General features: G+C 42.7%; 1 protein-coding gene across 1 annotated transcript in view; it reads left to right on the plus strand.

Moving 5' to 3' along the window:
• The first annotated feature begins 3,546 nt into the window (after positions 1 to 3,546).
• GIPC2 (GIPC PDZ domain containing family member 2) overlaps positions 3,547 to 17,897 on the plus strand; it is an 82,603-nt gene continuing 68,252 nt past the window's right edge. The window contains exon 1 of the mRNA XM_079942348.1: positions 3,547 to 3,806. Coding sequence (XP_079798474.1) covers positions 3,567 to 3,806 — 240 coding nt within the window. The 5' untranslated portion in view covers positions 3,547 to 3,566. The remainder of the gene's footprint in view (positions 3,807 to 17,897) is intronic.

Here is a 17,897-nt window from a genome sequence, read left to right on the forward strand (position 1 = left end):
ATTAATTAATTAATTTTTTTGGCTGCGCTGCATGGCATGCGGGATCTTAGGGATTGAATCCATGCCCCCTGCAGTGGAAGTGCAGAGGCTTACTGGACTGCCAGGGAAGGTCTGCCCTTTTTAAAAAATAATTTTAATTAATTAATTAATTTATTTATCTTTTGGCCTCACCACGCAACATGTGGTATCTTAGTTCCCCGACCCAGGGATTGAACCCATGCCCCCTGCATTGACACTGCAGTGTCTTAACCACTGGACCGCCATGAAACTCCAAAAAGAGGTATTAAATTAATTAGGTTTATTTGGTATGTTAAATTACATGGGAAGCATCATTAAATGAGTGATAAACCTTCCTATGTTATATTGGGGTAAATATTATTAATACAGGTATTCTAGAAATTATATGGAATTCCTAAAAATCTGGTATGTCCTAGCAAAATGTTATCAGTCATAATTCTAGTTATTTTAAAATGTTGTATGTCACAGCAGTAACCAAGCTTCCTTGTCAATTGCATTGAAATAAGATCTTTAACTATGCCTTTTAAAATCTTTTGTCATTTATAGACAGTTATTGTTGTATTGATGTTTTTGCAAAAAAATAAAGCCTCATCTTCAAGATTCATAGAAAGGACTGTTTGACAAGTACAGGTTTCTGATAAATTTCATATCATACAGCTGAACTGGGTAAGGAATTAAAGAATTTTAATGGAAACCCTGATGGCTTCATAAAACTGTTAACAAGAGATCAAGGATTAGTTACATAGGACTGAGTGAACTACTGAATATGGTTATAATTTTTATGTTTTTAAAAATTTTTTGTCTGAAATGTTACTGGCTTTTACTCTGTGTTTTCCAGATATAAGGAAACATTTCCCCTTAAGCTAATTATGGCTTACAGCAATTTGGTAAATTATATCCTTGTAAGCAGAATTGAAACTTTTATCTTTTCTCTCTACCTCATCCCTCCAGAAATTGGAAACTCTTAGGTTCCCAGCAGACTTGTCAGGTGAATAATGAAGGCCATCTCCTGACAAGTGCAGGAATCTCAAGATATCTTGGAAGCTTCAAGAAGAGAGGAATGCATTCAAATTTGTTGATATCATAAGTGGAATTGAGTTATTAGCCACTGCAGCTGCTGACCTTTAACACACCCTGAAAGGAGTTCAGGACAGAGATTAGGAATAAGACTCTGGGAAAACTGGTAGAACAAAGCTTCAAATAGTTAAATATCTTCAGAAGAAATTTTTTATAAACCTGGATTCTTGTGCCTTCCCATACTTAGAAAAGCACTAAAACCATTTATGAAGATATTTTTTAACCTTCTACTGAGATGTGTGCTTGGGTGCATGTACCCCCTTTGCCAAAAGCACATAGATACTGACCTCCCTCTTACCTCTTCTGAGCAGTTCCTCAGAGCTATCTGAGATGCTGCCTCTTGGGCTATAGTCCTCAGTAAATCTCCAAATAAAACTGAAACTCAGAACTCTCATGTTGTATGTTTTTATTTCAGTAGAAGCCAAAACAGAGCTGTGATTTAAGAATAAGATGGTCAATGCAGTCAGATATTCCAAAAGGTGAAGTAAGACGGAAAAGTATTAATCATATCTGATGATTAAGTGCTGACCATAGTAAGAGCAATTTCAGTGAAGAGTGAGGGCAAAGTCTGATCACAGTGAGTCTAAGAGCAAAGGGGGAATTGAGGAAATGCAGCTAATTCAAGACTGTTTTGCTTTGCTGTGAAAATGCAGAGGTGACTGCAGGGGCGGAGGGGTGGAGGACTTGAAAACAATGTAAAAGATTTGGGCTTTTGACCATCAGTGGATGGTACCAGGTGGGGAGATGAAAGATGAGAGTCAACAGGTAGCTTAAACATAGAGATTCTCAAGGAAAGAACAGATCAGCTCAAGGGTCAAATAAAAGAAGAGATTTCTTCAGAGTTTGGAGAAGGGAGGTTGGTGGAATTACAGACAAAGGGTGGGGAATTGAGGGAGTTCAGGAGTCACGCTGAGTGGCCTCAATTTCCTCTGTAGAATAAGAGACAGGGTTTTCTACAGAGACCAAGGAGGGCGGAGGTGGAGTAAATCACCTTGGGAGAGTGCTGAACGTTTGGGAGAGAAAGATGCCCAGGAAGAAGTAAAAAGGATTACTGAGAGTTGCTGAGGGCATGGCTGAGGGTGTTTAACTATGAATTCAATGTGGCACTAATCTCAAAACTTCTTCCAATTCTGCCTTGCAGGGTGTAAGGTACAGAGAAGAAAGATGGAGATTGACTTCCACTTAAATTCCTATTCTCAATGGCCCAGACACAGTTACGAAGGCATGTGGCCCAGTCGTGTGTGAGTGCCGACCACACGTTTATGACCATCACCAGAAGGGCCAGCATGTTTGTATTCTAAGATGTGTTGTTCTATAGAATCAGAATTCTAAGGCTTTTATAGAAATTGAGTCATTTAAAAACAAAATTTATTTATTTATTATTTATTTTTGGCTGTATTGGGTCTTCACTGCTGCGCGCGGGCTTTCTCTAGTTGCGGCGAGTGGGGGCCACTCTTCATTGCGGTGCAAAGGCCTCTCACTGCGGTGGCTTCTCTTGTTGCGGAGCATGGCTCCAGGTGTGCGGGCTTCAGTAGTCGTGGCACGTGGGCTCAGTAGTTGTGGCCTGTGAGCTCTAGAGCGCAGGCTCAGCAGTTGTGGTGCATGAACTTAGTTGCTACAGGGCATGTGGGATCCTCTCGGACCAGGGCTAGAACCTGAATCCCCCACATTGGCAGGCGGATTCCTAACCACCGCACCACCAGGGAAATCCCTAGAAATTGAACCATTTTTAAAGGAGGGGAAAGAAGCCAGGAGATGAGAGGAGGGAATGGGCTATCGACTGAAGAACCTGCACAACCTAAACGTTTTGAGTTGTTTCATTCGGGGACCTTACTGAGCACTATAGCGGAGGAGAGCCTCTCAGATAGCTCTGAGGAACTGCTCAGAAGAGGTAAGGGAGGAGCCAGGATATATGGGTGTTTTTGTTGGATAAAAACGTGTTATGGAACATGAAAAGATTACTGCTAATCACAAAGGACAGACGTCTCAAGTTAATGATTGTAGTGCTTTCCTATGTAGGGGAAGATGCAAGAGTCTGAGTTCACTGAAATGATTCCTTAGATGTGCATCTTAACTATCTAGGGCCAGTATCCAAATAACAGAATGCTTCCTTGTTTTCTCCATCCTGAATTCCCCTCAGGGCACACCATCCGGGGCAGCTGCAATGGTTGATGGCTTGATCCTTGTAGAACTGGAATGGTAGGCAACATTCCCCTTCCTCAGGGTCCAACTTTTCTTCTCCCTGATCCATCCGGAGGGCAGGTGGCTGCTCGGTGGGTTGCAGGTGCAGCTCCTCTCAGTGGAGGAGGGCCCTGAGCAGGCGGGGCCTGGCGGGAGCTCCTCTGCCATTGGCCCAGCCCAGGCTGCACCTGCCCGGAGCCGGCAGGCCCATAGCACAAAGTCCGCGGGCCCAGGCCAAGGAGGCAGCAGTCCGTGGAGTGCAGGTGGGTCCCCGCCCTCGGCCAGGCAAGATGCCCCTGCGGCTGCGGAGAAAAAAGAAATTCAATACCAAGGAGACCTCCCGGCTGGTGGAGGGCGAGCAGACTAATGCGGCTGGCGGCAGCCTACCCAGCCTCCCGGCGCCCACCTGCAGGCTGGTTTTCCACACGCAGCTGGCCCACGGCAGCGCCACGGGCAGAGTGGAGAACTTCTCCAGCATCCAGGAGCTCTACGCCAAGATCGCGAGCGTGTTTGAGATTTCGCCGTCGGAGGTAAGCGCCGGGGGCTGGGGCTCAGCCTCTCGCTCCCTCTCGCCGCTTCTCCCACCGCCCCGCGCAGGTTTAAATTGGCTCCGGCTGGTTGAGCTGCGCTTCCCGGATCCCGAAGTCGGAAGCGGGGTGGGGTCCGCGGCTGTGAGCGCCCCAGGGGGGGCGAGAGGGCCTTACAGGGAAGGGAAGAGGTAAGTCCCAGGACTGGAGAAAGTCACACTCTCCAGTCTCTATCTGGCCTCTGGGAAACCCGGGACGACCTTTCTTCCTCATGTAAATGAGCATGCTCTAGTAACCCGAGATTCAGCAGCTTCGGCGCCTTCCCAGCGTCGAGATCTGGCTCGGCAAATTAACACCCTTCACTTTGTCTGGACTTTGCCCTCCTGCCTCCTCTGCAGGGGTGAGCGGGCCACGCTGAGCATCTCCTGGATTGGCGGGCTAGGGGGTGGCTTCCGGATGATACCAAACCGAGCCCCATTTTGACCCGCATATATCATGTCACATGTCATCAACGCTTTGGTATTTCCGGGAAGCTTATTATTCTAAGGGTGGATAACTAAAAGAGTTATACTAAACTATGCGGGACTAGTTGACAAAAATTTCAGAGGGAAAAGCCCCTCTAAATTTTACCCCATATCCTTGAAAAGGGACTGAAATTTGCTTTTATTAGATCGATAGCATGTGTGCCAGGAACTGGAGTTTGTTATAGGGTGATTTCCAAAGCCCTAGTTTAGGCGGACATTTATGTGACCACTTTTATTTATACTTTCCCAAGCTAACTGCAAATGCAGGTGTGAGAAGTCAGTCCAAGAAAATATTTTGTCCATATTTCAAGGAAAAGCACAAGACCTTGTTGCCCTGGACTCCTGAGAGTGCAGAGAGCTGCCTTTGGGTGGCAAAGAGCAGCATTTGGCTATCTATTCTTTAATGTTGTTTATCAGGTCAGTTCAAGCGAAATTGAGGTCAAGACAAAATTCCAAGAGGAGATGAAAGAGATCTTGAAGCTAACCTTTTATTCTTTCAGGGTTCCCAGACACTGAGGGGGCAAATCACAGACCCATTCTATGAATTATTTAGATTGATATAGAGTATTAACGATAATACTTCTCGTTTGTATAGGACGTTTCAATTCAAAAAGCACTCTTGCAGGAAAAATGTTATTTGATCTTCTCTAAGAGAGGTAGGTGGCAGAGAGTTCATTGGTTAGTTAAGGACAGGATTTGGAGACTGACAAACCCCACTGTGGATCCAGGCTCTACCACTTACTAGCTGGGTGGCCTTGAACAAGTTTAACTTCTCTCAATTTCAGCCATTTGTAAAATAGAGATAAGGATATCTACCTTGAAGGGTTATTGTAAAGACTGGAGTGCGTGTGTAAACCTATCAGATTGCATTGGTGTATGGTCAGTGCTTTACAAATTGTAACTAATATCATTAATACCTAATATCATTAATACCTAACAGTTAAATGAGTGGGCTGAGGTACAATGTGTCTGGCCTTTGGCCAAGGTCACATAGCTAGCAACAAAAAAGCTGGGCCGTTATTTTAAACTTGGATCTTCTTGTTTCTAAGCTAAGTGAGCTAGTTAGCATTCTTAACTGACAACTTTAAATATCGGTCCTGTAACCAGGGACTCCAGATTTATTTACTTTGCATTAAGTCTTCCTCATCATAATGGGATACTATTTTGAGTTCTAGATGCATGACTTTACTCAATCCACTTAATCCCTGAGAAGTATTATTATTATCCCTACTTCACAGATAGGAAACTAATGCTTTGAGGTTCAGAAAATTTTCAAAATTACATATAGCAAGTGGCAGATCCTGTGTTTATTTAATTAATTAATTTATTTGGCCATGCTGTGCGGCATGTGATATCTTAGTTCCCCGACCAGGGATGAAACCCATGCCCCCTGCATTGGAAGTGCAGAGTCTTAACCACTGGACTACTAGGGAAGTCCCAGAGCCTGGGTTTAAACCCAGGTTTTTTTTCTGGCTCCAAATTCCATGAAGTTATATTGCTTCCCAAGTTTTCCAGGGTGTCTCAGCAATAACTTGGCAACCACGTTCAGCATTTTAAGTTTACAATGTGCTGACTTGCATTAAAATTTCAAGATAAACATTAGGTATTTTGATGTGCTTTATCAAAGTTCATAAATTTTTATAACCCTAGATATATATATTAGTATGTTTATGCATATAATCAACATTAATGCAGGTTTTCCATCTAGACTAAAAAGAGTTAAGTATATTCAAGGTAAAGTATTGATCATCATAGTATATGTCAAAGTATCTAAATAGTTACTTTCTAAATGAATGAATGAATATTTTTTGGCTGCGTTTGGTCTTCAGTGCTGCACGCGGGCTTTCTCTAGTTGTGGCGAGCGGGGGCTACTCTTTGTTGCAGGGCGCAGGCTTCTCATTGCAGTGGCTTCTCTTGTTGCAGAGCACGAGCTCTAGGCGCGCGGGCTTCAGTAGTTGTGGCACGCGGGCTCAGTAGTTGTGGCTCGCAGGCTCTATAGCGCAGGCTCAGTATTTGTGGTGCACGGGCTTAGTTCCTCTGCTGCATGTGGGATCTTCCCGGACCAGGGATTGAACCTGTGTCCCCTGCATTGGCAGGTGGATTCTTAACCACTGCGCCACCATGGAAGTCCTCAATAGTTACTTTTGAAATGAGTAATTTATTAAAATAAAATGTACACTAGTGAGATACCATTTCTCATCCCATTCCCCCAGCAAGAGGAATAGTGGTATAAACTTTTGAGATGTCAGTGGGGAAAAAACAAAAGTTTTCCCCCTTTATATGACTATATCAGAAGTCCTGCCTTTTCTCTAGAGAGGTGGCTATAAGGATACAAATGGCACTGTATGAAGAACTGTACTCTTTCTGCTAAGGAAAAGAGGGAAGGAGTTGGCCTGACCTGATGGCGGGGAGTCTGTAATGTGTCCCTGGCTGTGCGAGGCGTTTAAGGCTACAGGGTGGTCATTGCATCCTCACCATAGCACTGAGGCAAGGAGTCTTCTCATTTTGCAGTTGAGCTACATGAGGCTCTGAGAAGTCAAGTAGCTTGCCCAGAGTCACTGGACTCATGTGTGGCGGAGTCGGGATTCGAATCAAGGTTTCCTGGTTCCAAGTTCATTGCATAGCAGCTGTGGGATTCTTGGTAACTATATTCAGATTCCAAATACACACCGGCAAAACTTCTTTTTTAAACAAATGATCTTTTCAAGTAAACCCTCAGACTCAACCACCAAAATACTTACTACCTCAAAAAGATGCTGTAGTGAAACTGATAATTATGGATTTCACCTATTTCCTGGTTTCTGAAGGACGAAGTTAACGAAACCTATGAATCACTTGCAGGGTGCAGTCTGTACTCATTACCTTGAAACAGATGGCCAATTATGCAAAAATCCCTTACAGCTGATATCATTTTTCTAAACAGCTAAATGAGCAATTCAGCAAAAAGAAAAAAGTAAATCTCATCTAAAAGAAGAGTTAAAAGAACAGTTAAGTCATAAATGCTGGGACAGTTTTACAAAACATTTGATACCATCTTTTAAAATATTCAGGATTCAGGGACTTCCCTGGCAGTCCAGTAGTTAGCACACCGCACTTCCACTGCAGGGGGCATGGGTTGGATCCCTGGTCAGGGAACTAAACTCCCGCATGCCGTGCACAGCCAAAAAAAAAAGGAAAAATTTCAGGATTCATGTACGAGTTGATTACTAAACTCTTGAGCTGTAGTCATAAAATTTGTTGAAGGGGCCTTTTGAATATTTTACTACTGTAATTGTTTGACCAGTAGTTTGTGTCATGACATATTTTCTTAATTCTCTATTATGTGGAAAGATTGTGGGGAAAGAGTGAATTTGAAAGAGTTTATTAAGAAATCACTTTTATAGCTAGATACTTGTCCAGAAGCTGAAAACTATAGATTTCAGAAATTATTAACTTCGATTTGGTTACATTAGTTTGTATATGTTGTGATACTAAGTGATTCATTGAATGAATGGATCAAGCAAGTACAGCCCCTTCTCTCTCAATACATAGAGCAGTCAAATAAAGCAGTGCACTGGGGAAGCAGAAGAGTCAAGAATTGTGATTTTAATTTCAAGCCAAACGTTCAACATGCAATTATGCTATTTCTCTTAAAAAACAACAACAAACCTTCTCTTGTCACCTGCCCCCATCTCTTATGCTATTACCCCATTTCTCCTTTATAGCAAAACTCAGAAGTTTCTGTCTCCAATGAGATATATTCTGCATCTCATCTCTCTGCTCAAGACTGATAGCTCCTCAGCTCACTTAGAGTAAAAGCCAAAATCCAATGATGCTTACAGGCCCTGTGGCCTCTCTAACATGCTCCAGCTAGTCTGACCTCCAGGCTGTTCCTTGAGCTCTGGAGCCTTAGGGCTTTTGCACTGGCTGTCTTCTCTACCAGAACCTCTCCTTGGCAAAATGATCTTTTTTTTTTTTTTGGTTATGTCTTGTGGCTTTCAGGATCCTAGTTCTACGACCAGGTATTGAGCCTGAGCCCTCAGCAGTGAAAGCGCGAGTCCTAACCACTGGACAGCCAGGGAATTCCCAGAATGCGCTTCCTGAAGTTTGGTCTAATGTCATCTTCTCAGTGAGGCTGGTACTGATCATCCCATTTAAAATTACAGCACCCCCTAAAAACAAAATAAAAAACGAAAAGAAAAAACAAAACCCCCCAAATTATAGCACTCCCTATTCCCTTTTTATAAAAAATAAATTTATTTATTTATTTATTTTTGGCTGTATTGGATTTTTGTTGCTGCGTGTGGGCTTTTCTCTAGTTGCAGTGAGCCGGGGCTACTCTTTGTTGTGGAGCATGGGCTCTAGGCACACAGGCTCAGTAGTTGTGGCTCGCGGGCTCTAGAGCTCAGGCTCAGTAGCTGTGGTGCACGGGCTTAGTTGCTTCGTGGCATGTGGGATCTTCCTGGACCAGGGATCGAACCCGTGTCTCCTGAATTGGCAGGCAGATTCTTAACCACTGTGTCATTGGGGAAGTTCTTATCCCCCTGTCTTGACTGATATAAATGACTGCTGCTCCTTTTACCACCCACAGTTTTAGCTTTGACAGTTTTCCCCACCTTGTAGATAGTTTTATTAAGATACTGAGTCATAGACTTGTCCCCAGTTCCTGACAGCAAACCTATGCTGTCCTAACATCACCTAACATAAGCCCAAATCTTTTCTAATGCCCTCTTACTCAGACCCTCCCCCACGGTTCTCCATGGTGTGCTGCCTCCTTGTTGCAAGGAACAGTAAACTAGAAATGAGAATTCCTGGTGGTTTTTGGCTGGAAGGCATTGATAGTTGTCACTGCTGGATTTCTACAATGCAGATTCTAAATGGTACCCTGAATATGGTTTCCCTGATTCCACCCATCCTCTATTTTTTTAAAAAAGTAATTAATTAATTTATTTTTGGCTCTGTTGGGTCTTCATTGCTGCGTGCAGTCTTTCTCTAGTTGTGGCGAACAGGGGCTACTCTTTGTTGTGGTGCATGGCCTTTTCATTGCAGTGGCTTCTTTTGTTGTAGAGCATGGGCTCTAGGCATGCAGGCTTCAGTAATTGTGGCACGCAGGCTCAGTAGTTATGGCTTGTGGGCTCTAGAGTGTAGGCTCAGTAGTTGTGGCTCACGGGCTTAGTTGTTCCGCAGCATGTGGGATCTTCCCGAACCAGGGCTCGAACCTGTGTTCTCTGCATAGGCAGGTGGATTCTTAACAACTGCGCTGCCAGGGAAGTCCCGCATCCTCTATTTTAATATTGATTCTCATCATACCAATCTCAAAAACCTACAAGGCTCCCTGTTACTTACTGTCATATTCCTTTTGGGCTGCTATTAAAAAAATACCACCAACTTGGTAGTTTATAAACAAGAAAAACGTATTACTCACAGTTCTGGAGGCTGGCAAGTCCAAGATCAATGTGCCAGCATGGTTACCTCTGGTGAAGGCTCATTTCCTAGTCCATAGCTGGCACTCTTTCTCTGTCCTCATCTGGTGGAAGGGGCTAATGGTCTTTCTGGAGCCTCTATGATAAGGCACTAATCCCATTTGTGAGGGTCCACCCTCATAATTTGAGCAATTCCCAAAGGCCCCACCCATTAACACTAGGATTTCAACATTTGAATTTTGGGGGAGGGGACATGAACATTCAGACCATAGCACTTACAAATAACCCCCACAAGCCAGACAACGTCTCCTAGTCCCGCCTGCCTCTTTAGTCCTGCCCCGTGCCTACTGCTCCAGTCTCATCTCCTAACAATCCCCTTTTTATTCCAGAATGTTTAACTGTTTCATTCCTCTATGACTTTTCTCATGATGTTCTCACTTCCTTGTTCTGGTAGCTCCTACCCACCTCTCCAGTCTCAACTGTCACCTCCTCCAAGAAGCCTTCCTTGTGAATCTGCCAATCTAGATACGTTTTGTTTGTTTGTTTGTTTTTTTCTGTACGTGGGCCTCTCACTGCTGTGGCCTCTCCCGTTGCGGAGCACAGGCTCTGGACGCGCAGGCTCAGTGGCCCTGGCTCACGGGCCCAGCTGCTCCGTGGCACGTGGGATCTTCCTGGACCGGGGCACGAATCCATGTCCCCTGCATCGGCAGGCGGACTCTCAACCACTGCGCCACCAGGGAAGCCCTAGATATGTTTAATACCCAGTACTGCATGATTTTAACATAGCATTAGCACACTGAATTGAATTTAGTTACTTATCTCTTACTGAGGGCTGGGAGAGTTTTTTCCCTTAAAAATCTCATTTCCAGAGTTGCTAGATTGCTCAGTTGCACCATAAAAGTTTAATAAATAAAAGTAGATGGTGGATCCGGTAGGAGATGAAGCTGAAGATGTAAACAGTAGTGAGACTACAAATGTCCTTGAAGCTATATGGGTTCTATTCTGTAGGCAGTAAGAGTAAGCCAAGTATTTTTCAGCAGGGGAATGACCCCTGACTGGTGTTTTATAAAGTTGAAACCCAATCGACCATTCCTTTGCTATGCTTCCTTTCTAAAGTTTAGTTTAAGTTAAATAGGATGGTATTTTCTGGAATTGCACAGTACCATCTGAGAAGTTCTAAATAAACTACGATCATTATGTATGCTTACTATCCCTCATGAGCATCAGCCTCTGTTTTCTATGAAAAGCTCAAGTAAAAAACAAAACACCAAAAAATTCCCCCTAGAACCGTGACTCATTTTGAGAAGTGGGAGGATAGTCTCACCAGCTGCCTTATAGACCTCATTGCTCTCAGGAAGATAAGAAATGGGTAAGACTGTTGATTTGTGTGCTGGAGATCCCCCCCAAGTAGGTGTGTGAACAACTCTAGAATCAAGTCTGAACCCCTCCCCAAGCCTCTGCTACCTCATAGACAGATGGTGTCCCCTTTGCTGTCCCTCACCTACTCCCACCCCTCCAGCCATCCTGAGTGGACATGGGAGGCTCTTGCAGGTTGTAAGAGATGGAGACACTCAGGTTACCTTGGACAACGTGTATGTATGTATTTGTTAGGATGTATGGGGAGGCGAGGAAGCCCAGGATCGCCTCTGTAGCTGGGCAGTCAGGTTCCATGGACAACTGGAACATCACTCATGCTGTCTGGGTGAAAGCAGTAACTTCAGACTCTGGAGAACCAAGAGCAAGTCCAGTTGCTCTTCCCCTTCCCTCTCAACCTGTCTCCCTACTTCTTACTGTGTTCTTGACTGATTCCCTCTTTTTATCCTTTGACTTTGCCCCTTTAAGGCCCCTATTGCCTCCTCTCTGTCTTTTAGTCCTTTGCTTCTGTACTTTCTGTGTGCCCACTCTGTCTCAAACTTGAACTCCCTGAGAGTGAGTCTCTGTTGTTGAGTCAGGGTACAGGACAGGTGGGGCAGGCCCCTTTGGCTTGTGGGTCAGGGCTCGTCTCTGGTCCAGTGTGTAGGTGGTACTAAGGCGGATGAACAGTGGATAAGGAGTCCTGTTGGAGAGGACAGTGGGCAGGACAGATCGTCTGAGACTTCTTGAATTAGGGATGTGGCAGACATCTTCCACGGCCTGTAGAGAGCATGAAACTATTCTTGGTTCTCTGACATTTATCTGTTGTTCTTCTCTTTACCTGGAAATCTTTCCCCTGTTCTTTCCCTGTTAATTCTTTTCAAGGATAAACTGAGGCATATTTAAATTGAGTATATTTGAGCAAAAATCGATTTGGGCAGTGGCAAACCAGAAGGCGTTAGGAGTGCTCAGCAGACAGGAGTTAGGGGCAAGGTTTTTCTACAGGAAATGTGGAGGCAAAGTGAGGAGGTTATTTGATTGGCTCTAGCTTAAGTGATTGCCTTATTTGGGAAAACCTACTTGGCTGTGATTGGTTGTCCTTTAGGTTTCTTAACTTTGAGGCATTTGCTGGCCTAGGTTTTGGTTTGCTTACCTAGGCTGCCAAGTTCATTAGAACCCTCTCAGTCTAATGGCCTCCTTTAAAAATTAACAACTCCTACTTATGCTCAGGCTTGTGAGTCAGTACTCCAAGAATGCAGGTTTCTGGGCCCCGCTTCTACAGATTTGGGCTAGGGCCTGAAAAATGTGGTAATTTAACTTTTCCCTGGTGTCCTTAGGCAGTTGGCCTATCATCTGTTGGCAGATATGTTTTTGGGAACCACTGGATTAAATGAGAAGATCCAAGGTCTTTTCCGGTATGAACGGTCTTCCAGAGCTTGTGCACTCAATTAAAAATATTGGAGTGTCATTTTTATGTAAAAAGTATTAAAATGCATACAAGTGTTACCAACTGCCTATCTCATGGAGCTTACAATGTATAGGAGTGGTGGTAAGAGTAAACTAAGGCATATGAGTAAACAAGTATGTATATGCTGATAATACAAGGTGGAATATGAAGGATGCTGCCAGAGATACCAAATATGTAGGTAGGGATATGGTAGGCAGAGATCAAAGAAGAGTGAGATGGAATTTGATTGAGAAAATTGTGGCAGAGCCCCAAAAGTATTGAGCCGTGTGTACCTTTACTGCTCAGTGTACATACCTAGCATGTAATTTTGATTCCACAAATGCAAAACTGTAATTATACAGGAAAGTGTGGTAACAAACTAGAATAAAGAGAATGACTTCAAATCAAAGACTGTTTTTTTAAAAAATTATTTATTTATTTATAAATATTTATTTATTTGGTTGCGCCGGGTCTCTGTTGTGGCAGACGGACTCCTTAGTTGTGGCTCGAGGGCTCCTTAGTTGTGGCATACATGTGGGATCTAGTTCCCTGACCAGAAATCGAACCCCGGCCCCCTGCATTGGGAGCGCGGAGTCCTAATCACTGTGCCACCAGGGAAGTCCCATATATATATATATTTTAATATTAATATTTATTTATGTGCCTGTACTGGGTCTTAGTTGCGGCACACGGGATCTTCATTGCCATGTGTGGGATCTTTAGTTGCAGCATGCAGGATCTTTAGCATGTGGGATCTAGTTCCCTGACCAGGGATCGAACCTGGGCCCCTGTATAGGGAGTGTGGAGTCTTAGTCAGTGGACCACCAGGGAAGTCCCCTCCTCAGTGTTATTAATTGTAACCTTCCTCTCAGGTCCTCCTCTTTCTTTCCATCTGTTGGCTCTCAGTTAGTGAGCATATCCACGATGTTTGACCAAAGACCACCAAGGGAAAATGGCTTTTGTGGTTTTGTTTTATTCATTCACTAAATTTCCTAGCAGAAATTACTCTCTGTGAAGCAGAAGTCCACAGAGGAGCTACATAGTAAATGTTATTTAAAACCCAATTTTTATTTTATTTTTTATTTTAATTTTTTTAGAAATTGGTGTCTTTATTTTTATTTATTTTTTTTGGCCATGTGGTGCAGCATGTGGGATCTTAGTTTCCTGACCAAGGATTGAACCTGGACCCCCTGCACTGAGAGCATGGAGTCTTAACCACTGGACTGCCAGGGAAATCCGCCAATTTTTATTTTAATTGAAAAAATAATATATGTACATAGTAAAAAATTTTAAAAAGTGGATAACCACTTTTTTGTGTGTGGGGAAAAAAGTGTGAACCACGGTTCCCTAGTCCTCTTTCCCCAGAAGCGTCTGCTTCAGCCACTTTCTTGACCATCATTACAGAAAAATAAAATTTGTGAATTTATGAGTGTGTGTTTGTGTGAAAGTAAATGCATATCTGTGTAAGTGTAAACCTCCCTTCTACTTTTAACAGATTAGGAGCATACCATGTATCTGTTCTGTACAGTTGGTAGTAGCAGAAGCGAAGAAGTGGACCTAAGAAAAAAACATTGAAGCCTGGGGATGACAGAGTCACTGGGGTCCTTTCAAGGTCACAGAGGGCCATCAGAATGTCCTTCATGCTAGGAGAGCTGACACTGTGTCTTTAATGGCAATGAGCCAATTTTTAGTAATTTCTAAGAAGTCTGTCTTCTGAGAAGGTTTCCTGTGCTTCTTTTGTTTCCCTGTGTTTCCTTATAATAAATCCCCATCACCTAAGGTAACCAAAGGTGTTCATTTTTTTATTGAAGTATAGTTGATGTACAGTATTGTTTCAGGTGTATAACATAGTGATGCACAATTTTTAAGTTATATTCCACTTATAGTTATTGTAAAATATTGGCTATATTCCTGATGTTGTACAATGTATCCTTGTAGATTATTTATTTTATATATAGTAGTTTGTACCTCTTAGTTCCCTATCCCACTCTTCCCCTCCCTCTTTCCCTCTCTCTACTGGTAACCACTAGTTCTTTCTCTATACCTGTGAGTCTGTTCATTTTTGTTATATTAACTAGTTTGTTGTACTTTTTTAAGAGTCCACATATAAGTGATATCATACAGTATTTGTCTTTTTCTGTCTGACTTATTTCACTTAGCTTAATACCCTCCAGGTCCATCCAGGTTGCTATAAGTGGCAAAATTTCATTTTTTATGGCTGAGTAGTATTACATTGTGTGAATATACCACATCTTCCTTATCCATTCACCAGTTAAATGACACTTAGGTTGTTTCCACGTCTTGGCAGTTATAAATAATGCTGCTGTGAACATTGGGGTGCATCTAAAGCTGTTTCTTGAAACTACGTATTCAGATAAAGTAACTAACAAATACCTTTGGGCTAGATACTTGCTGAGATAAAGAAAAGAGGAAGCCAACAAAGAGTGGATGACTGTCACTGTTTCTCTGGATTGGGATCTAAAAACTGCTTTTTTCTCACTGTCTTAGAAACTCTAGCCTTTCTGTTTGGGGTATGCTGAGTATTTTGAAATTTTGGTGATTAAAATGTGGAGTATGAAGTTGAAGCTTGGACATGACTAATACCAGGGAGGTCCTATGGCTTCTACAGATAAGCGAAAGGGAAGAAGAGACCTTAGACCTTGTCAGTGATAGAATATTTGCCTTTTAGGAACATATCTGACCGCCAGTTAGTAGTGGCTAAACAGGCCCAAGATCCAGCATTCAGAAAGTGTATTTGCTATTGTATAAAAATCTCCCTGGAGATAATCAAACTACGTGTAGAGGAAGAGTTCCAACTTAAAAAAAAAAAAAAAAAAGAAAGGCTAAAATCCAGATCTACATCTCAACCTCTACAGGTTCTTAAGTTACAGTGTTAACTTTAAGTGGTCTTAAAGGGATACACAGTAACAAGGTTGAGGAAATGATAATTCTGTACCCATTCCTGGAACAATTTACATATCCATATATTGCATTAAGTAGTAGTGTTTGTAGTAGTGTTTGTGTGATTGATTGGCATTAACAACATGTTCTTCATGATCCAGGGCCAGAATGTAACTTGAACCTCCTGAACCTTTTCACATTTGATACTAACAGTGTGTTCTGGGTGTAGTTAGGTATTAGGTACAGATCACGATTTGTTACTCCCTTTCTTCTGTATTCTTTTTTAAAAATTCATTTACTTTTGGCTGTGCTAGGTCTTCATTGTGGCATATGGGATCTTTAGTTGCGGCATGAGAACTCTTAGTTGCTGCATGCATGTGGGATCTCGTTCCCTGACCAGGGATCAAACCTGGGCCCCCTGCACTGGGAGCGTGGAGTCTTACCCATTGGACCACCAGGGAAGTCCCTCTTTCTGTATTCTTTATACTTCCCCCTTCCTATCTTAATTTTCCTGCCTTCTGTAAAGGTAAGTGGGGGAGGGAAGCATAGCTTGAGCATTGAGAAGGGAATTATTGTTGAATACCTATCATTACCACTTAACCTGTGCTACCTTGTTTGAAATAGCAATTCTTAACAGAGCCCCCAGAAATGGCTGTGATGGATAGATGAGGCAATTGGAGCTCAGAACAAAAATAAACTACTCTGACTTTCCTGGTGGTGCAGTGGTTAAGAATCCGCCTGCCAATGCAGGGGGCACGGGTTCGAGCCCTGGCCCGGGAAGATCCCACATGCTGCAGAGCAACTAAGCCAGTGTGCCACAACTACTGAGCCTGTGAGCTACAACTGCTGAGCCCGGGCACCACAACTACTGAAGCCCGCATGCCTAGAGCCCGTGCTCTGCAAAAAGAGAAGCCACTGCAATAAGAAGCCTGCGCACCGCAATGAAGAGTAGCTCCCACTCGCCACAACTAGAGAAAGCCCATGCATAGCAATGAAGACCCAATGCAGCCAAAAGTAAATAAAATAAAATTAATTAATTAAAAAAAAAAAGTAAACTACTCAAGGGACTTCCCTAGCGGTCCAGTGGTTAAGGCTTCGCCTTCCAATGTGCAGGGGGTGTGGGTTTGATCCCTGCTCGGGGAACTAAGACCCCACGTGCCTTGGGGACAAAAAACCAAAACATAAAATAGAAGCAATATTGTAACAAGTTCCATAAAGACTTAAAAAAAAAAAGTAAAGTACGCAAATCGTGCAGTCCAAAGAGACGTCTTCTGTCTTAGGTTTGTCTGACTCCAAAGCCCATGTTCTTTCCTTTACACAAGTGGTTCTTAACCTTATTGGACCCAAAGTTCCCCTGTAATAACAAAGATTTTGTGGCACCACTTTTACTTATCCTGAAATAAAAATTTAAACAATAATACCTACCTATACACGTAATTTTTAAAACTATTAGGAACAAACATGGATTTCAATGCAAATACTTGGGAAAACTATCTCAGAAGACATAATGAAGCAGTCAGTTGCTTGTATTTACCTACTTACAGTGAATAAGTTTGGATTTAAAAAGAATAAGGAAACGAAGAAAAAAAATAAGACAGTAGTCACTTGATTGTTGTTGACTCCTTTCTGTTACCTTTTGTTATCTAAATATTTGTAGGTATTCGTAGAACTATATAATGAATGTAACAATAATAGGAGCAAATGGTATAAATGTTTCATGTTAAATTCAAATAACATGGACAACAGTGCTGTCAGTGACTTGATTTTCTGAAATGATGAACAACTCTTGATAAGGTTCTACACAAACAAGAGAATATATATATTCTTTTCCCAACATGAATCTCTAGTAGGACATTTGAAAATCATCAGAATTAGGCTCACCAGGCTGAGCCTCTCTGAGCACTAGAGTTCATACCATATCCCTGCCTCATCTCCTATCTCTGCCAGCGCCAGTGGTGTACATAATCATTGTAACAACCAAAAAAGCTCCCACAAGATTTCAAAGTTTTCCAGTATCACCCTACCTGCTGGCAACATTGCTTTATGCCAGTTTGCTTGAGGTTAATCACTTGCTCTAAGCTGTGAAGTAAGGATGTAAAGGGGGGCAAAATGGGAAAGCAACAAGAAGGGAAAAGCAGTAGAAAGACCTCTTGTTTTATACTTACAGTTTTAGGATCAGTATTATAGGATTGTAATTATACAAAGTGAAACATGGCTGGTTAATTTAGTGAGATTCCAAGCTTTTGCAATATCTCAAAGCCACACATGTTGCTGTGGCTATTCCACAGGTTTATAGGGTCCTATGATAGATGGAGAGTCAGGGTGGCATGACAGCAATGCTTTACGTCAATCTGATGGGGAGATGGGTTTCAGAGTAGTGTGGTGTGCCCCGAGTTTGATGCTTGGAGGTGCCACCGAGTGGCTTCAATTTTCTCACCTGGAAAATTGAACAATGGAATTGAACCTG

Source organism: Stenella coeruleoalba (genome assembly GCF_951394435.1).
Source record: "Stenella coeruleoalba genome assembly, chromosome: 1".
Lineage (NCBI taxonomy): Eukaryota > Metazoa > Chordata > Mammalia > Artiodactyla > Delphinidae > Stenella > Stenella coeruleoalba.